The sequence below is a fragment of the Neofelis nebulosa genome, chromosome 8, assembly GCF_028018385.1.
Source record: "Neofelis nebulosa isolate mNeoNeb1 chromosome 8, mNeoNeb1.pri, whole genome shotgun sequence".
In the NCBI taxonomy this organism is placed as follows: domain Eukaryota; kingdom Metazoa; phylum Chordata; class Mammalia; order Carnivora; family Felidae; genus Neofelis; species Neofelis nebulosa.
Window position 1 is genome coordinate 6,438,512 of NC_080789.1, and position 17,404 is coordinate 6,455,915.

At 52.8% G+C, this 17,404-nt stretch overlaps 1 protein-coding gene across 1 annotated transcript in view; it reads left to right on the forward strand.

Moving 5' to 3' along the window:
- ARFGAP3 (ADP ribosylation factor GTPase activating protein 3) overlaps window positions 1–14,749 on the forward strand; it is a 56,376-nt gene extending 41,627 nt beyond the window's left edge. The window contains exons 13-16 of the mRNA XM_058741116.1: window positions 3,948–4,071; window positions 4,967–5,057; window positions 11,874–11,995; window positions 13,678–14,749. Of these exons, the coding sequence (XP_058597099.1) occupies window positions 3,948–4,071; window positions 4,967–5,057; window positions 11,874–11,995; window positions 13,678–13,695 (355 nt within the window). The 3' untranslated portion in view covers window positions 13,696–14,749. The remainder of the gene's footprint in view (window positions 1–3,947; window positions 4,072–4,966; window positions 5,058–11,873; window positions 11,996–13,677) is intronic.
- The last annotated feature ends 2,655 nt before the right edge of the window (window positions 14,750–17,404 follow it).

The following is a 17,404-nucleotide window of genomic DNA, read 5'->3' on the forward strand; positions in this document are numbered from 1 at the left end:
TGTGTTTCCATTTTCATTTGTTTCAAGATATTTTTTTATTTCCCTTTTGATCTCTTCATTGACCCACTGGTTGTTCAGGAATGTGTTGTTTAATTTCCATATATTTGTGAACTTTCCAGTTTTCCTCTCTCCAATCACTGATTTCTACTTGCAACCATTATGGTTGGAAAGGACACTTTATATGATTTCAACCTTCTTCAACCTAACGTATGATTTAAACTTATTTTGTGACCTAACATATATTTGTCCTGGAGAATGTTCTATGTGTGCTTGAGAATGTGTGTTCTACTGCTAATGGATGGAGTGTCTTGAATGTGTCTGTTTGTCCATTTGGTCTAAAATGCTGTTGAAGTCCAGTTTTTCTTGATTTTCTTTCAGGGTGATCTGTCCATTATTGAAAGTGGGATACTGAAGTCTCCTATGTGATTACAGTACTATTTCTCCCTTCTGCTCTGTTAATATTTATATCCTATATTTAGGTGCTCCAATGTTGGGTGCATATATATTTAAAATTGATCATATATGTGTATACACACACACACACACACACATATTTATATAGTTATATAATGACCTTTGTTCCTTGTTACAGATTTTGGCTTAAAGTGCACTTCATCTGATACAAGTGTGGCTATCCCTGTTCTCTCTTGGTTTACATCTGCGTGGAGTATCTTTTTCAGTCCCTTTACTTTCTGCCTATGTGTGTTCTTCAAGCTGAAGAGAGTGTCTTGTAGGCAACATGCCGTTCGACCTTGTTTTTTAATCCATCTGGCCACTCAGTGTCTTTTGGTTGGTGAATTTAGTCCATTTATGTTTAAAGCAACTATTGATAGGTAAGGATTTACTAATGCCATCCTAGTAATTGTTCCTTGGCTGTTTGGTGGTTCCCTTGTTCCTTTCTTCCTCTCTTGCTGTCTTCCTTTGTGAATTGATGACTTTCCATAGTGGTATGTTATTATTTCTTTCTCTTTCTCTTTTGTGTGTATACTATAGATTTTTGCTTTATGATTACCATGAGGCTTACCTAAAACATCTTATAATTATAGCAGTCTATAAACAGCCTATAGCCGTCAGCACAGAGCCCGATGCAGGGCTCAAACTCACGAACTGCGAGATCATGACCTGAGCTCAAGTCGGATGCTCAACTAACTGAGCCACTCAGGCGCCCCTATAACAGTCTATTTTAAGTGGTTAACAACTTAACCTAGATTACGTACAAAAATTCTACCCTTTTACTCTACCCCCTTTACATTTTATGTTTTTGATGTCGTAATTCACTCCTTCTTATATTGTATATCAAGTAATAAATTAATGTAGCTGTAGTTATTTTTACCATTTTTGTTTTTTAACTTTTATACAGAGGTAAGTGATTTATACACCACCTTTGCAGCATTCAAGTATTGTGAATTTGACTGTACACTTACCTCCATCAGTGAGTTTTATACTTTCATGTTTTTATGTTACTAATGAGCATTCATCAGTTCAGCTTCCAAGACTCCTTTTAGGATTTTGGTGACACAAGTCTCTTGGTTGGCAGGGTTTGCTTGTTTGTTTGTTTTTCACTTCGAATATATCCCTCCCCTGTCTCCTGGCCCTGCTAGGTTTCTGCTGAGAAATCTGGTGATGGTCTCCCAGGGATTCCACTGTACATGATGAGTTTCTCTTCTCTTGTTGCTTTAAAAATTCTTTTTTGGGGGGCACCTGAGTGGCTTAGTCAGTTAAGCATCTGACTCTTCATTTTGGCTTGGGTTATGATCTCACAGTTTGTGGGTTCGAGCCCCATGTGACAGTGTGGAGCCTGCTTGGGATTCTCTCTCTCTCTCCCTCTCTCTGCCCCCCCACCCCCTTCCTCAGAAAACAAAAACAAAAAACAAAAAAACTTAAAAATTCTTTTTTTCCCCCTTATGCTTTACCTTTATTCCCATGACTTACTCATTTCATAACTGGGGGCCTATTTCTCCCTCTCCCCTTCACCCCTTTGGCTCATTCTCCCACCTCCCTTTTGTCTGACAACCATCATTTGTCTGTGTCTATATTTATACTTCTTTTTTTTTTTTAATTTTTTTTTTAACGTTTATTTATTTTTGAGACAGAGAGAGACAGAGCATGAGCGGGGGAGGGTCAGAGAGAGGGAGACACAGAATCTGAAACAGGCTCCAGGCTCTGAGCGGTCAGCACAGAGCCCGACGCGGGGCTCGAACTCATGGACCACGAGATCATGACCTGAGCCGAAGTCGGCCGCTTAACCAACTGAGCCACCCAGGCGCCCCTATATTTATACTTCTGATTCTGCTCTTTTTTTGTTTGTTTATTCATGTTTTTTTTTAAGATTTCTTTTATGAGTTAAATCGTATGGTATTTATCTTTCTTTTTGTCTTTGATTTTTAACAGTTTTATTATAATGTGTCTTGGTAAAGATCTCTTTGGGTTGAATCTCTTTGAGGACTTTTGAGCTTCGTGTACCCGAATGTCCATATCTCTCTCCAGATCTGGGAAGTTTTTAGCTGTTATTTCTTGCAATAAGCTTTTTGCCCCTTTTGCCCTCTCTTCTCTTGATGGGCCTCCTGTAACGCGTAAATTAGTTTCTTACGGTGTCCCATAATTCATGTAGGCTTTCTTCACTCAGTTTTATTCTTTTTTCTTTTTTTCTCCTCTGACAGGATGATTTGAAATGACCTGTCTTCGGGTTCACAAATCCTTCTGCTTGACTCAGTCTGCCGTTGATGTCCTCTGTTGTATTCTTCAGCTCCACAGTCTCTGTTTGGTTCTTTTTTGTGATTTCTGTCTCTGTGTTGAACTTCTTATTCTGTTTGCTTGTTATTTTCCTGATTTCGTTGAGTTGTGTGTGTTCTCGTAGGTTCCTGAGCTTCTTTAAAACAGTTATTTTGAAATCTTTGTCAGCCGATTCTTTGGGATCGGTTATTGGAAAATTACTGCGTTCCCTTTGTGGTGTCGCGTTTCCTTGATTTTTCGTGCTGCTTGGCGTCTTGTGTTGCTGTCTCCCCATTAGAAGAAGAATCACCTCCTCCTGTCTCTACCGACTGGCTTGGGGTGAGAAATGCCTTCACCAGCAGCCCTGCTAGGGATCCTGAAGCTTTCTCAGACCTTTTCTATGGAAATCCCACTCTATACTACTTGTTCCCTTTTGGGGCTGGATTCTTAAGATGAATGCCGTCTCTCAATCCCACAAGGCCAGGCCAGGTGCTCGAGCCTCCTGTGTACTCTCCCTTGGTGCCCGGAAATGCTCCTTTGTGTACTTCCTTCCAGTCCCAGAGCGGGCTGGCTTTCTGTACATGCTCAAAGGCTTGTCCTCGCCGTCTGTGGGGGCTTGTGCAGGGAGCCGACTATGAAGGTGGGAGATGTGTGGGTGAGGTGCACAGAGCGTTGGAAGGCATCCATGGGCCAGCGGGGGGCTCCACGGGCAAAGTGTACCCAGCTGCTTGTGAGCAGGCTTCCTTGTGGCGTCCACAAAACGGTTGGTGGGGCCTATGTGCCTTTGAGTTCTGAGCCCTGGCTGCTGTGCTTCCAGCCTCTCCCAGCCCCCAAGCCATGCAGATCACCTCAGTACTGTGGATGGGGTGGGAAAGAAGGGGCATTTTCTGCAGTGTCCGACCCAGCAGGGGAAATCGGGCTCCCACTCACCAGCCTCTCACTTTCCCCCCATGGGAGATATTGCAGGCCAGGGGGCTCTCTCTTGGTACTGAGCTGTGCCGCCCGGGGAGAGGGGTGACTCAGGGAAGGTGAAACTGTGCCTCTTACCCTCTTTCTTGTGCCCAGTCTTGGATCATTTTACTCCCAACAGTGTGTTGGAATCTCTCTGCTGCACTCCTGCGTCCTGTCTGTGGACAATTGTCAAAATCAGTGTACTGTAGGGGGACGATGGTAGAAAACTCCCTACTTCACCGTCTTGCTGACGTCGCTCCTGGTCTGCCTGTTTTTAATTATAGACCTACTGCCCGCCGTAAGCCAGACTATGAGCCAGTTGAGAACACAGATGAAGCCCAGAAGAAGTTTGGCAATGTCAAAGCCATTTCATCAGATATGTACTTTGGAAGACAAGCCCAAGCTGATGTAAGTGTCCAGAGAGTTTGTGTGAGCCCTATTGAGCAGGAAGCGAGCAGGGACCTGGGAGCCAGGGGAGGAGGTGATAGGCGCAGAGTGGGAGGGACTCAGACTGTGAGAGGCCCCTGGGCCCAAGGTGATGGAGTCGGGACTCAAACCCAGGTCCTCCTGACTCCTCCCCCTCACTGCCCCAGCTGGAGAAGAGGCTAGAAGGTAGGGATCGTGTCTCACGTTTCTCTGATTCCTTTCTCAGTGTTTTGAACACACATCTATTTAATATGTTTGGAAAAAATTTCAGGCGATTTTTGATACAGCTGTAATTTACTTAACTTTTTAATGATTATTAATGAAGTTAAATGGCGTATATAGATATGTTCGGGGAGGGTATATATATTTATTTTCAGGTTGTTGCCTCTCGCCTTAGAGGAGGCCTGCTACACAGAAGGATCATACGGCAATGGAGAGGCCTAAGGTTTTTTCTAATGTCGGGGTGCTGGTGTGCTTGTCAAAGCTCTGGGAGGCGTGCGTCACTGCCAGGTTTCTTGGGCGACACAGGGAGCTGCTTCCTAAAGGCACTGAGTCTATTTCGTAGCAACAGAGCTTTGCCCGGCACTTCAGGAGCTTAGAGTTACCACTTGCTCTTCCCACCCCCTAAAAGCTGCCTTATTTTAAAGCTGGCAACATTTAAGTCTACTTTGAGAGTCACGGAGCAGAGCCGATGTGGGCAGCCGTGCAGTGGCCTCTGCTGGCCGCTGGTGGGCACAGCACCGCGACAGAGGTGCCCTGCTGCTCTCTGGTTCCCCTGCCCTGAGCAGCTGTGAACTGACAGCTCCTCGCTGATTCTTTTTGCAGAATTGCTCACAGCCTTTGGAGCCTGATGTTTCCTATTCCTTGTCTTCTCTAGTATGAAACCAGGGCTCGGCTGGAGAGGCTTTCGGCGAGTTCCTCCATAAGCTCAGCGGATCTGTTTGATGAGCAGAGGAAGCAGACGGCAGGTAATGGGGGGGCGGGGCTGCCAACAAGGTTGGTGCCCAACGTGTCTACGGCATGAGTACGTTTTCTCTGCATAGAACTTTTCACTTTTCCAAGATCATCCGCAACCGTCACGTGATGCTCTTACCCCCTCTGTGAACAGAGCAGAAGTTACCGTTTCAGGCTTGGCGTGTGAGGAGACCGGGTCATGACATTTAAGCGACGTCCCCGGGTTGCCAGAGAAGTCATCTTCCTGGAATGTGTTTCCTGGTCCAGTGCAAAGGCCTTGTCTGATTTGTGTGGTATCACAGCCCCGTGGGTGGACAGCCCTGGGCTCCTAGCTGTCACTGACCGCTCCCTGCCTGAGACCTTGAGTGTTTCATGTCATTTTCCAGTCTTCCCAGACTCCTGCTCTGTGAAGCGGGTAGATACTACACCCCGCGCAAGGTGGCACTGAGGCTCAAGTGAGGTACTATGTGTGAAGTGCCACCTGGGTGTCTGGCACCCAGGGGAGACAGAGGCAGGTAGAACAGGGGACTTCACCAGGCTCAGTCTTCGAGGGAAGGCAGAATGTGGCTGTGGAAACAGGCAGGTGCAGAGGAATCTCCTGTCTCCCCAGCCCTCTTAGGGTGCAGACCCCATGGACGAGAGATGCCTGGGAGCCCCAGGGAGTGCACCTCAGAGCATGGGCCCATCCTGGATGTCCAGAGCCGAGCCGGTCTCTGCTTGTACTTCTGGGTCCCTGAGCCATGACTGAGTCCCACCCAGGCCTCAGCCTGGCCAAGGGCGATGGGAAGGCTGTGTGTTCTTCCTTCGTCACAGCTCGCATTAAAGGAGCGGTGTCCTCTGAAGTCACTTCAGGAACCCACTCGGCGGGAGAGCCCAGGGGGAGGGGACCTCCAGAGCCAAATGCTCCAGGCCCAGGACCACCTGCTCCCCCTCGTCCCCAAACCTAGAGGAGGCAGGCCTGGGCACAGGTGACCAGCATGGGCAGCTGCAGAGAACAACTGTTTTCTGAGTACAGCGAGAAACAGCCTCAAGAGAGAAGGTCGTGGGACAGACCCGAGTGCCTGGAACCTTCAGTGCTGGGGTGTGGGGGATGCTGGAAGATCCACTGTGGCCCTCAGGTTCAGTAAGCACACCAGGCTGCTTGCTGCCGTGGGAAGGAGCTCTCCACCCAGGGGATACAGGGCCCCAGGGGCAGGTGGGGGCCAGGGCCTCAGCTGCTGTAGGGAGCCCACCAGGCAGGGGTGCTCGGTGGGGCTGCGGCTCTCAGGCCGCTCTCTGAGCTGCCTTCTGCACCGAGTCCGGGTGGGGCAGGGTGGCTCCTGGACTTGCATTCTTGTCTCTTGTCGGGACTTCCTCTTGTGACCGCCTTCCCAGGTGGAGGGGTGCTGGCCCTGTGCCCTTCGGAGGGGAGCAGGGGAGCATCCCCACCCCACAGCCCCGCCTCCCCCCCCACCCCCCCACCCCCCGCCAAGGGTATCAGGTCAGCCCCTCAGAACCTCAGGTGTTGAAAGTCGTCTCCCCGCAACCAGCTGTGTGTGATTTTGTAATTCAGGTTTTTGGAAGTTTCACTCTGAAACCCTGTTTGTTTAAAAAAGGGAAAAAAAACATTTGGAGATCAAATGAAAACTCTTTCCAATTGTTGAAGGAAAATTGTGGCCGGCCCATGTATACTTTCCCATCCCCTTTCAGAGAACAAAGGTTCTTTAATTGTTTGGGCCCTGGGTGGGTCCCAAACTCAGGGTCACAGAAAGGGTGCCACCCCCCCCACCCCCACCGGCCTCCGTGCTCCCTCCTCCATCCAAGCCCACGGCTCAGACCGTGGTCACCCTCGTTCGGCATCTTCCATCAAGCACATCATAAAAGTTGCCTTCAGTAACGACCGTAAGTGTAAGTGCATTGAACAACTCTTATTAAATATTTACTTTTTGTCAAGAGTGCATTTCGGCAAACAGCAAAAGCTGGTTTAAGAGACTATTCTGGGTTTCTTATCTTAGAAGCTTTCCCATCTGTGAAATCTCAGTCATTGAGGAGATCATGGTATACTTTATAATTTCATTGTGGTGGGGGCGGGGGGTGGGGGGGAATGACTCCAGATTCGAAATGCCTCCTGGTGAAACAAAATGCTTCCTGGGGATGTGTTTAATCCAGCAGCCTGGACATTTGTCAAGGGCCCTTCCCTTTCGGGATACGGGAAGGACCAGATGAAAGACACACATAAGCACCCGCCGCCAGCCTGGCATAGCGCCGGTCCCTGTGGCCATCCTCCCAGAGCAGGGTCAGCTGGGGGAGGTGGGCTGCCATCACCTGGGTCCTGTGTCGGGAGGCAGCCACTCAGGGCACTGAATGACAGAACAGAGGCAGCTTTGGGAGAGCAGAAGCTCCGAGCCCAGTCTGTCCCCTCGGGGTTTTTCTTTCGAGAAAACGATTCCGGTTATTTGAATCTGAGCGTGTCCACCGGGAGGGCCAGAGACGCTGAGGCCCTTCTCTCCTAGGCTCCACTCGCTCGTTTGCTCCGTGCACCTGTTTGGTTTGTCCCCTTGGGGCACCTTGGCTGCTCTCTTCTTTCCTCCTTACTCAGGCCCGCGGTCCAGGCATGCGACCTCTTCGGGGCCTGCAGATCTCCAAGCACTGGCCTCAGTCCGCAGCCACGTGGTTTTGTTTGGGCAGGCGGTGAATGTGTTTGTCACAGCTGCGCCGTGGCGTCACCGACCCGGAGTCGGCCGCCGGCCGGAGTCTCGTCACTTGGGCACAGGGCGGCCGTGCGGGTGGCAGAGAGGTCACTGCCGTGCTCTGTTCGTTATTAAACTCGTCACTCGTGTCATGTCGGAAACCCTTTCTTCTCTCGCTTCGTCCCCACTTCAGGGAAACGGGTACATGATCGTCTACTGAAAATCGATTGTTTGAGGAGCCGGGGCACCGTCCTGGGCTCCTCGGGCTTCCGCAGCGCCCCCCTCCCACCTCCTGCAGCTACCCCTTCTCCCTTCTCCGGGCTGATTCTACCCAGAAGTCTCTGGTCGGCCCAGGTTTCACATCTGCCCTTGCTCCCTGCCGCTTGGCTCTCAGCTCCTGTGGGCCTTTCCCGGCTCAGTTCCCAGCGTTTTCCTGCTCCAGCCCTGGGTGCACGCTCCGGGCGCCCTCTGCTGTCACCAGGGTAGAGGCCATCTGATGACCGCCGCCGCCCCCCCCCCCCCCCCCCCCCGAACTGGACCCTAAGCCCTTCGGGGACAGGACCTGTCCGTTTTCGTCTCCGTCCCCTGGCAGCTGGCATGCCTGGCACAGGGAAAGCCCTCAGGATGCGTCTTTTGAGTGAACGAATGGACGGGTAATGAAGGAGCCCTGGAAGCAGGGGTGCCGGTCAGCGGGTCCCTCAGCCAGCTGAGCGCGGGAGCCACGGTCCTCACTGTGCTCGTGCCCCTTCCAGCACAAACAGGAACGTCCCCTGCCCCGGCTGTGATGTCACGTGGCCAGTGTCAGGTGCCGTGTGCACATTGCCGTGGTTCCTTCTGTGCGGAGGTGGCCTCCGAGGCTTCCACCGAGAGACGGCCCCACGGGTCCCCATCTCGGGTGACTGTGCAAAGTGGACCCCCTGCCGGCCCGTGGCGGGCACAGTGAGGTGCTAGCACGGTGTCACTTGGCCTTCCCGACTGATACAGGGCCTCCACGCCAACCACTTAACGCGGCGTGGCTCGGCTGGCCCCGTCCCCCGGCCTGGACACTCCGGGGCCTCTGTCTCTGTCTTGCCACCTTTTCGGTTGCTTGAGCCAGAAACCTGGGAATCAGCCTTAATTTCTCTCTTTCCCAGCCCCCCGCTGCCAGTTGGTCCCTAAGCCTCCTCGGGACACTCAGACTCACCCACCCCACTGCCACCGGCTTTGGCTCGGCCGCAGCCACTCGTGCCTGGACTGCCTCGGTGGCCTCTAACTGCTGGCCGAGCTCTCCGGGTGCTGTTGTCGGTTGATTGTCTGCCTTCCCCAGTAGGCAGTAAGCTCTGGAAAAGCAGGTTTGTGATGATGTCCTCAGCACCAAGCCCGCTGGGGGTGTAATGGGGACAGATAGATAGCAGGGAGACCGGGCACCTGACCTAGACCATAGGTCAGGGAGCCTCTTCCTGAGGAAGCAGCTTGAGCCGTCATTTCCTGGAGCCCATTGTGTAGTCTGAGCACACTGGGGCTCTGCTGCCCCGGGCGGCCCTCAAAGGAGACACGGCACCCAGATACGAGAGGAGGAGGGAGACCTTCAATCAGCTTTCACAGGTTTGCAGGCAGCAGACCTGCCGGCGGAGGGTGGGAAGCCACCTCCCTGCCAGAGACCTGACACCCGTTCCGGAGTTGGCAGGCTGCTTACACTCCCAGGACTTAGATGGATAGTGAGGATTAAGTAAGGAGTAAAGGTGCACGATAACAGAGGCTAAATCAGATCTGAGTTCGTTTCCCTCTTACATGGGACTCTGGGGAGGCAGTTCAGGACATGTGCTATGTTCCAGATGCCAAGGACCTAGGCCCTTCTCCTCTTGTTGCTCATGATCTCCTCTCCATACTTGACCTCATGCCCAATATGGTTGCTCCGGCCCTAACCATCCCATCTGCATCCCGGCTAGCAGGAAGAGGCAGGGAAAAGGGCAGGCCTCAGCCCTGGATGGCGCTTCGGCTTACGTCCCATTGGCCAGAACCCTGTCATCTGAACACACCTTGTTGCAAGGGTTAGAATTTGGGAGCTCTGTACAGAGAAGGGGAGGAGAGGAGAGGAAGGACTCTAGGGGATGGGCCGCCATCTCAGGGCACCTGGGGACTGCACCTAGTCGGTGAGAGATCATGGTCCCAGAGCTGTCCCGCCTTAGCTGTGCTCTCTTCTTTAAGTGCTTCTCAAGTTGGAGGGGCACCAGGGTGGCTTTGTCGGTTCAGCGTCCAGCTCCGGCTCAGGTCACGATCTTGCGGTTCGTGGGTTCGAGCCCCGTGTCGGGCTCTGTGCTGACAGCTCACAGCCTGACTCCTGTGTCAGATTCTGTGTCTCTCTCTTTCTCTGCCCCTCCCCTGCTCATGCTGTCTCTCTCTGCCTCTCAAAACTAAATAAACATTAAAAAATTTTTTTAAATTTCCCAAGTTGGAAACTTGTAAGTGGAGGTGCTTCTGCTAAGGTCCCCCCTGCTGACCTCTGGTCCAGACCCACCCAGCCGCTGGGGACCTCTCCAGGTAGTGGCGCAGCCGTGACCCTGGCTCTGCGCACTCAGGATCTCATACTAGCTTCCTGTTTGCTATGAAGACCCATCTGCAGGCCAGTAGCAACACTGGTGAGCGGCTGTGCTAGCATTTGAACCCAGATCCAGCGTCCAGGCTGGGCCTCCACTCTTTTATTGGCCAAAGCCTGCAAAACTTTAAAAAGTCAGCTGGAGGGGTGCCTGGGTGGCTCAGTCGGTTGAGCATCCGACTTCAGCTCAGGTCGTGGTCTCAGCTCATGGGTTCGAGCCCCGCGTCGGGCTCAGTGCTGACGGCTCGGAGCCTGGAGCCTGCTTCGGCTTCCGTGTCTCCTTCTTTCTCTGCCCCTCCCCTGCTCACGCTCTGTCTCTCAAAAATAAAATGTTTGAAAGAAATAAAAACAGAGTTAAAAATGAATAACAAGTCAGCTGGAGGCAGAGAGGGGAGGAACCCGCACCGGCGGCCCCTCCCTGCATGGTGGGCACGGGAGCCGTGCTGGGGATCCACACTGTCCCTTCTGGGCGGCGTCCGTGTGGAAAGATAAACACGTCCATTCTGTTTTTTCTTGGAAAGGGAACTGGCTTCTGTTGCTTAAGGGCCAGGTGGGTGCGGCTGGGTCGTGCGGGGGTGACTGGGCTTGGCACCCTAGGACCTGCAGGGTTTGGGCTCGCTCACAGTCACGGGGCCCCTCCGGCTTTCTGTCACACCTCTGTGACGGAGCCTCAGCCCGAAACCCTGGCTGTCTGCTCCAGAGCTGCCGCCGCTCAGGTGCGATACCACCGACGCGCTTCACTTGCACTGGTGGAAATAGGCTGATGTTTCCGCCGCCGCCAAAGCCGAAGCAAAGAAATCCCACTGGTTCTGGCCTCAGGAAGCAAGGGGGGGGGGGGGTGAGCTTGGCTCTGGCTCAGAGTCAGAAAAGCCTCAGAGAGACACCTGTGTGTTTGGCTCCCCTCCCTAGTGAACCTCGTTCTCCTGTCCTGCAGGCTTCCCCTGCCCTGAGTGGCAGGTGACAGAGAAAGCGGCCGCTGCGGTGCCTTATCCCCACCGGCAGCCCCAGAGCAAGCAAAGGCTCCTCTCCCTGAGAGATACAGGAGTCCCAGGAAGGCTCTGATCGGCCAGGCCTGGGTCACACGCCCACCCCTCTGGATGGAGTCCACGGGGCTCCCCAAGAGAAGGGAGGAGGGCTTGTATCAAAAGCGCGGGGGGGGGGGGGGGGGATGCTGAGCACTCAAAACCTAGAGATGTCCGCCCATCTGCCATTTACTGAGTATTTACCTGTCAGATCTTGTGTTCAGAGGAGGAACCAGGAGCCCAGAGAGGGTGAGAAAGCTCTCCAAAGACACACAGCTTAGAAGAGACAGTGCCAGTATTTGAACCCCTGGTGGTCCCAAGACCCAATAAGACATCTGCTCTCGTACGGGGTCTTACAGCTAGTTCAGGGTGGGGCTGGCACTGAAACAGGGTCCTGACCCCACCGCAAGGTTCTTCTCCCTTCCGCCCAGCTGCTGCTTGCGGGAAGCGGGGAGTGGGAGGGGAGGGGATTCTATGCCCTCTAAGGTCATGGAGTGCCCTGGGCACCGGTTGTGCCGCCTGTCGCCACGGTCCAGTGACAAACGGCATCTGTTCTGCGTGCAGGAAGCTACAACCTCACGAGCGTGCTGCCCACTGCGCCTGACATGGCCCAGTTTAAGCAGGGAGTGCGATCGGTTGCTGGAAAGCTCTCGGTCTTCGCTAACGGCGTCATGACTTCCATTCAGGTCAGTGCCCCGGGGGTGACAGGAACGGAGCGGGGTGGTGGCTCCAGCGTGGAAAACGCAACTTGGACCGCTCTTCACCTGCTGGCAAATTAGATTTCCTGCTGTTGATTTATATGTTTGCTACGGTGTAACCCGGGACGTCATGAAAACCAGAAATTGGGCTTTTATTTCTGCTTAAATGTTCTCGTTGATGACTCTAGAGGAATTGTTACAGGAATTGATCGTATGCTCCGCTTTCCTGTGTTGGAACAGAGAAATGGGAAGAAAATAAAAACTGCCCGTGATCCCAAGGACAGCTTCTGTTACTGTTTCGGCATATTTTATTTTAGTTCCTGATTTCTATGCACACCTTCTTAGAACTCAAACGGATTAGGTTGTATAGATGATTTGACATTCTCCGTGGTGCTCTGCTGTGAGCATTTCTGTGTAATTCTTCAGAAGCTACCTTCTGTTGAGCGAAAATGCAGAACATTTATTTGACTCTTCCCTAATTTGGGGATTTACGTGGTATTTCGGTCTCCGAAATAAGGCAAGGACAGGGGCGCCTGGGTGGCTCAGTCGGTTACGCGGCCGACTTCGGCTCAGGTCATGATCTCGCGGTCCGTGAGTTCGAGCCCCGCGTCGGGCTCTGTGCTGACAGCTCAGAGCCTGGAGCCTGTTTCAGATTCTGTGTCTCCCTCTTTCTCTGCCCCTCCCCCATTCATGCTCTGTCTCTCTCTGTCTCAAAGATAAATAAACATTAAAAAAAAAAATTTTTTTTTTAAATAAAAAAAAAAATAAGGCAAGGACGGGGGCATCCTCGCGCACAACAGTGGAAGGCCATCTCTTAAGGCTTACTTCGTGAACCTTCTGGTGTACGTCCTATTGTTCTAGGTTGCTGCTGCTAATGCGAAAACGTGGCCACGGGCGGTAGGACCTAATCAGTGTGGCCTCTGGTGCCTCTGAAGGGGCTTCCCCGCTTGGGGAGGGGGTGGGGCGGCCCCCACTGAAGAGAATCCCCTCTGCCCAGAGGTTCCTGCTGTTTTGGCTGCTGTTGAGAACAACCTTTGGTTAGAATTCACGGGGCTCTTTTCATGTCCCTGAGGTCAGCTGAGCCCACATCAGTCCTTCCACGTAGGTGACATCCGTATTTTAGGGAAGGTCATCCCCCTTTTATAGGGTACCCCTCTTTTATACCTTTATTTTCTAGATGCAGAATCGGAGGTACGGAGGTTAAGTTGCTTCTGCAGGATCGCAGGATCTGCAGGATCGCTCAGCTGAGCCAGAATTTCAGGGTTCAGACTCCACGTGTGTTACACCTGCCTCCCAGACAGAGGCTCACCCCTTGGCTCCCCACCCCCACCCCCAGATGCTTTGCGCCCCTCCCCACAGACCCCCCCACACACACACACACAGCGCGGGAGCCGCAGGTGGCCGCGGGGGTCAGGGACAGGATGTCCTCCTGTCCAAGGCCCACACAGACCTCGGCATCAGGAAGCCCCGGCTGTGGCCACGCCCCTTCCAGTTACTGGGCTCCTGGGGTTGGGGGGGGGGGGGGGGCGGCGTACGTTCCAGATGCCAGACGGTCGGTGTTCTGTGTTCACTGCGATGTCAGTTTGGGAACGCTGAGCGTTCGGTGCGCGTGAGAGGGAGAAACCGGCGCTGAGCGCGAGCAAACGTGCGTCTTGCTTCTCTCTCGCCAGGATCGCTACGGTTCTTAGCACCCACGCGGGGTCGCGTTTTTCCAGAAAGGCCTCTTGACGTGAACCAGTGAGCACGTCGCAGACCGCAGTGAAGACCGGACAGTTTTGCAGATCTTTCTGCTGCTTTTTCACATGGTATACATGCATTCCTGATTTCTGATATTTCCTTTGAGAAATTCTCATTTTTGATGTAGAAGCTTTATTGTAATTTCTGTTTTGCGTTCCTTCCCGCCCATGCGCTCCTTCTGGCATATCTATGTGTAGCCTTGCTTTATTTGTGTGGAATCTGGTTCCAGCAGCTGGGGGTCTGGAGACAAGGGCTTCTCCCACCTCTGAGGGCTGAGAGCCTTCCTTCGGGGACTGGGGGAGGGGGTCTCAGTGCCGTGTGACCTGGGGGCTAAGGGCTACCCCAAGCAGTGATGCTCCAGAGGCCCGGAGAAACCAAATTCACCAACACACGTTTCATTCAAAAGGGAGCAAAGAATAAAAACAACAGACCACAAATGTCTAATTTGGCAGGTTGCTTCATTTGTATTTCCACACGTTACAGTGATTTCAAAATAATGTTTAAAGCCGTCTGTCCCTTTGTATGATCTATAAATTCAAAAATAATTTACAGTGAGCACTTTTAACAAGGCTAAGCTTCTGCATTGCCAAGGGAATTAATCTTCTGACACAGTGTTGCTGTTTGAATTTATGAGAGATGTCAGCTGGGAATCTCCTGAGTGTGTTTACGAACCGACATAGTGGACAGAATTTAAAATGAATAAGGTAAGAAGACAGACCCACGGGAAGTATCTCAGTACATGGGAGAACAGTAGTTGTAACTGGGTAGTTTTGTTAATATTTTTTATCTTAATCTTGGTTTTCAAAAAATTACAGAATGTGTATAAATGAATAAAGAAAAATAATTTGGCTGTGTTTTAGACAGCGTTAGAATATATTGTTCAGCACAGTAAAATATATTTGAAATCTGATGAACCAGAAATGTGGTTTCAACTGAATATTTTGTGAATTTTTCTTAAAAGATCAAATTTGTAGACTTCTAAATATAATAAACCCTTGCAGCAGATCGTGTTGCCTATTTTGTTTTGTTTTTTTCTTTTTTTTTACAAAAGCCTTTGTAATGAATCTTGTAAATCAGGGCTCATGATATAACATTGGCATGCATTTGAACTATGATATAATTAGAGACGGATCTGTTTTTCATACACGTTTGGGGCCTGATGTGCAGCTGTCATTAACTGAGGTGTTGTCCCCAGGGCAGTGGCAGGTGGGGTGTCCTTGCTGAAAGTGAGGACGTGCACAGTGGCATGTCCCGAGCCCAATGTGTTGCTGTAACAAGATACTACAGTCCAGGGGGCTTAACGGCTCTGGAGACCAGAAGTCCAAGATCAAGGTGCCATCAGGGGTGATTTCTGGAGAGAACTCTCCCCCTGGCTTGTGGAAGGCCACCTTCTCTTCTTTGCCCTCATACAGAGGCTGGGGTCTGTTCCTCTCCTCATAAGGGCACCATTCCTGTGGGACCTGGGCCCCACCCTTCTATGCTCACTTAACCTTAACTACCTCCTTAAAGGCCCATCTCCACCTAGAGTCACATTGGGAGTTAGGGCTTTACACACACGAATTTTAGGAAGACACAATTCCATCCATAACAGTGTCCGTAAGAAATTTCCACACTGGGTTAGCCCTGCTCCAGCCAGGCTGGGGCCTGGGCTCATTCCACATCCAGGAAATCCTCCCATTTTACCGAGGGGGCCCTGCCCAAGGTGGGGTTCGCTTGCTCTAGCTCTGAAAGTGGCTTTTCCTTGAACTTCCTCACAAGGAAGGGCCTCTGCAGCCCCACCCCCCAGCCTGGCTTGGGTACCTTTTCAGGGCCTTCTGGACCCCCGGTCCCAGGTATTCAGAGAAAACATCTCAGTGCCTGACACCTTCCCCAGCATGTGTGAGCGTGCATCGTGCGTGTGCAGGTGTGCGTGTGTATGTGTGCCTCCTGCTGCACGTGGGGGATTTTGTGTTCCTGGCCCGTTTATCCTTGGGCCTCGGTGTTTGTTTTGTTTCATTATCAGTGTGAGTGCTTCGTATATAGTAAGGATGTTGTTAATAACTGTTCTAACAAAACATGCTTTGGACCTATGGATTAAAAAAGAAAATGGAAATAGGCCGATCCAAGGGTCTGGTGGAAACCGGCCCAGCCTGGGCTGGGGGATTAAGCCGTGGTGCTCTGGAAAAGGGGTTTATTGCGCTTTCATTCTTGGGAGCAAAGCCGGTAAGGACCGGATGATATTTCTGAGAAATTGAGAAAGCCAGGGGGCGGGGCTAGTTTTACAAAGCGTTTACCAGAACAAATTCTCCTTGGAAATGCAGAATTATTTAATCACCCTGGAGAGCGGCTGGGAACGAGATGTGAACCGAGCTGTGGGTGCGGCCCCGATGGGTTTCCCTCCCCCGCGGGGCGGAGACCCAGGGGCTCCCGGGAGGGCGAGGAGGCGCCGGGCGCGGAGCTCCACCTGCTGGGCCCGGGAGCCCGGCCTCGGCCGCTCGGCTCCCACCAACCCCCGCCCGCACGAGTGAGCTCGGCACCCCTGCCCTGCCCGCCGTGTCCTCCTCGCCCTTCTAGGCGCTCAGCCTGCAAACCCGGCGGTCAGAGGTGACCTCCCGCCCGGAATTCCGCGGCCCCACCCCCAGGCGCACCTAGAGCCTGACGCGCTGCGGGCCGGGTCTGCTCGCTGGTCGTCCGCCCATCCCAGAGCACAAGCCCGGGTCCTCTCCCCCGGCCCCTCCCTGCGCTCCCCCTGCCAACCCACTGTGCCCCTTTCTCCCGCCCCAAGACCTTACCCCCACATCTCTTACCCCAAGTGCAGTCTGTGCTCAAAAGTCACCTTCTCCATGACCCTGATCTCCCATTTAAAAACTGCAGCCCAAGCCCGGGCACTTCTTAGCCCCCATCCTGCTTTCTGCTCCTTCCCGGAACGTTTGCCTTCTTGCCACTCCCTCCTCTGCTGTGTGTTTCCTGCCCATTTGCCTTCCTTGCTCTGTAGAAGCATCAGCGTCCTGAGGGCAGGTTGCTGAGGGCCTGCCCGCTGATTCCCTGGTGCCTAGAACGGTGTCTCTCGCACGGAGTTTGAATGGGGGAATTTTGTCCTGCCAGCCCCACCCCCGGGGGTGGTGACAGGCTGCCCTTGTTAACCCCTGGCGCTACTGTGTTAGGCCATCTCTTCCGCCGTCACCCATTCTGGTTTGTTTCCAGCCCTTTCCTTGCCCACACCCGGCTCCCAAGGCCCGCAGAGAGCGCCAGGAGCCCAGCTGCTAAGGTGCGGAGGGGTGACAACCCCCAGAACGCATGGTGGCCAGTGGCGTTGAAGCCAGATGAGGAATCAGGTCCGGGACCCCGGGTGACTGTGACCTGCAGGGACACTGAGGACCCGCCCCCCCAACCAGCTACTCCGGCCCTTGGGATGTGGGGTCACCGGCCTTCCTCCCCCTCCCCCACCCCCTGCAAACTGCACATCTCTGTGGCTACGAGGCTCAGGTACCCGTGTTTGCTCTGTGTCCTGTGATCGGTTTACAAAGGCACACACAGGCTTCCTCCCTTTCTTTCCACTCCCGGTCCATTTTCCTGTTTGTAGTTCTTATCATTGTGCTTGTCCGGGTCATCTGTCTCACCTGAAACAAGAGCACCGTGGCAGGAGCACCGGCCGTAGGCCTGGCACGGACAGATGGATGG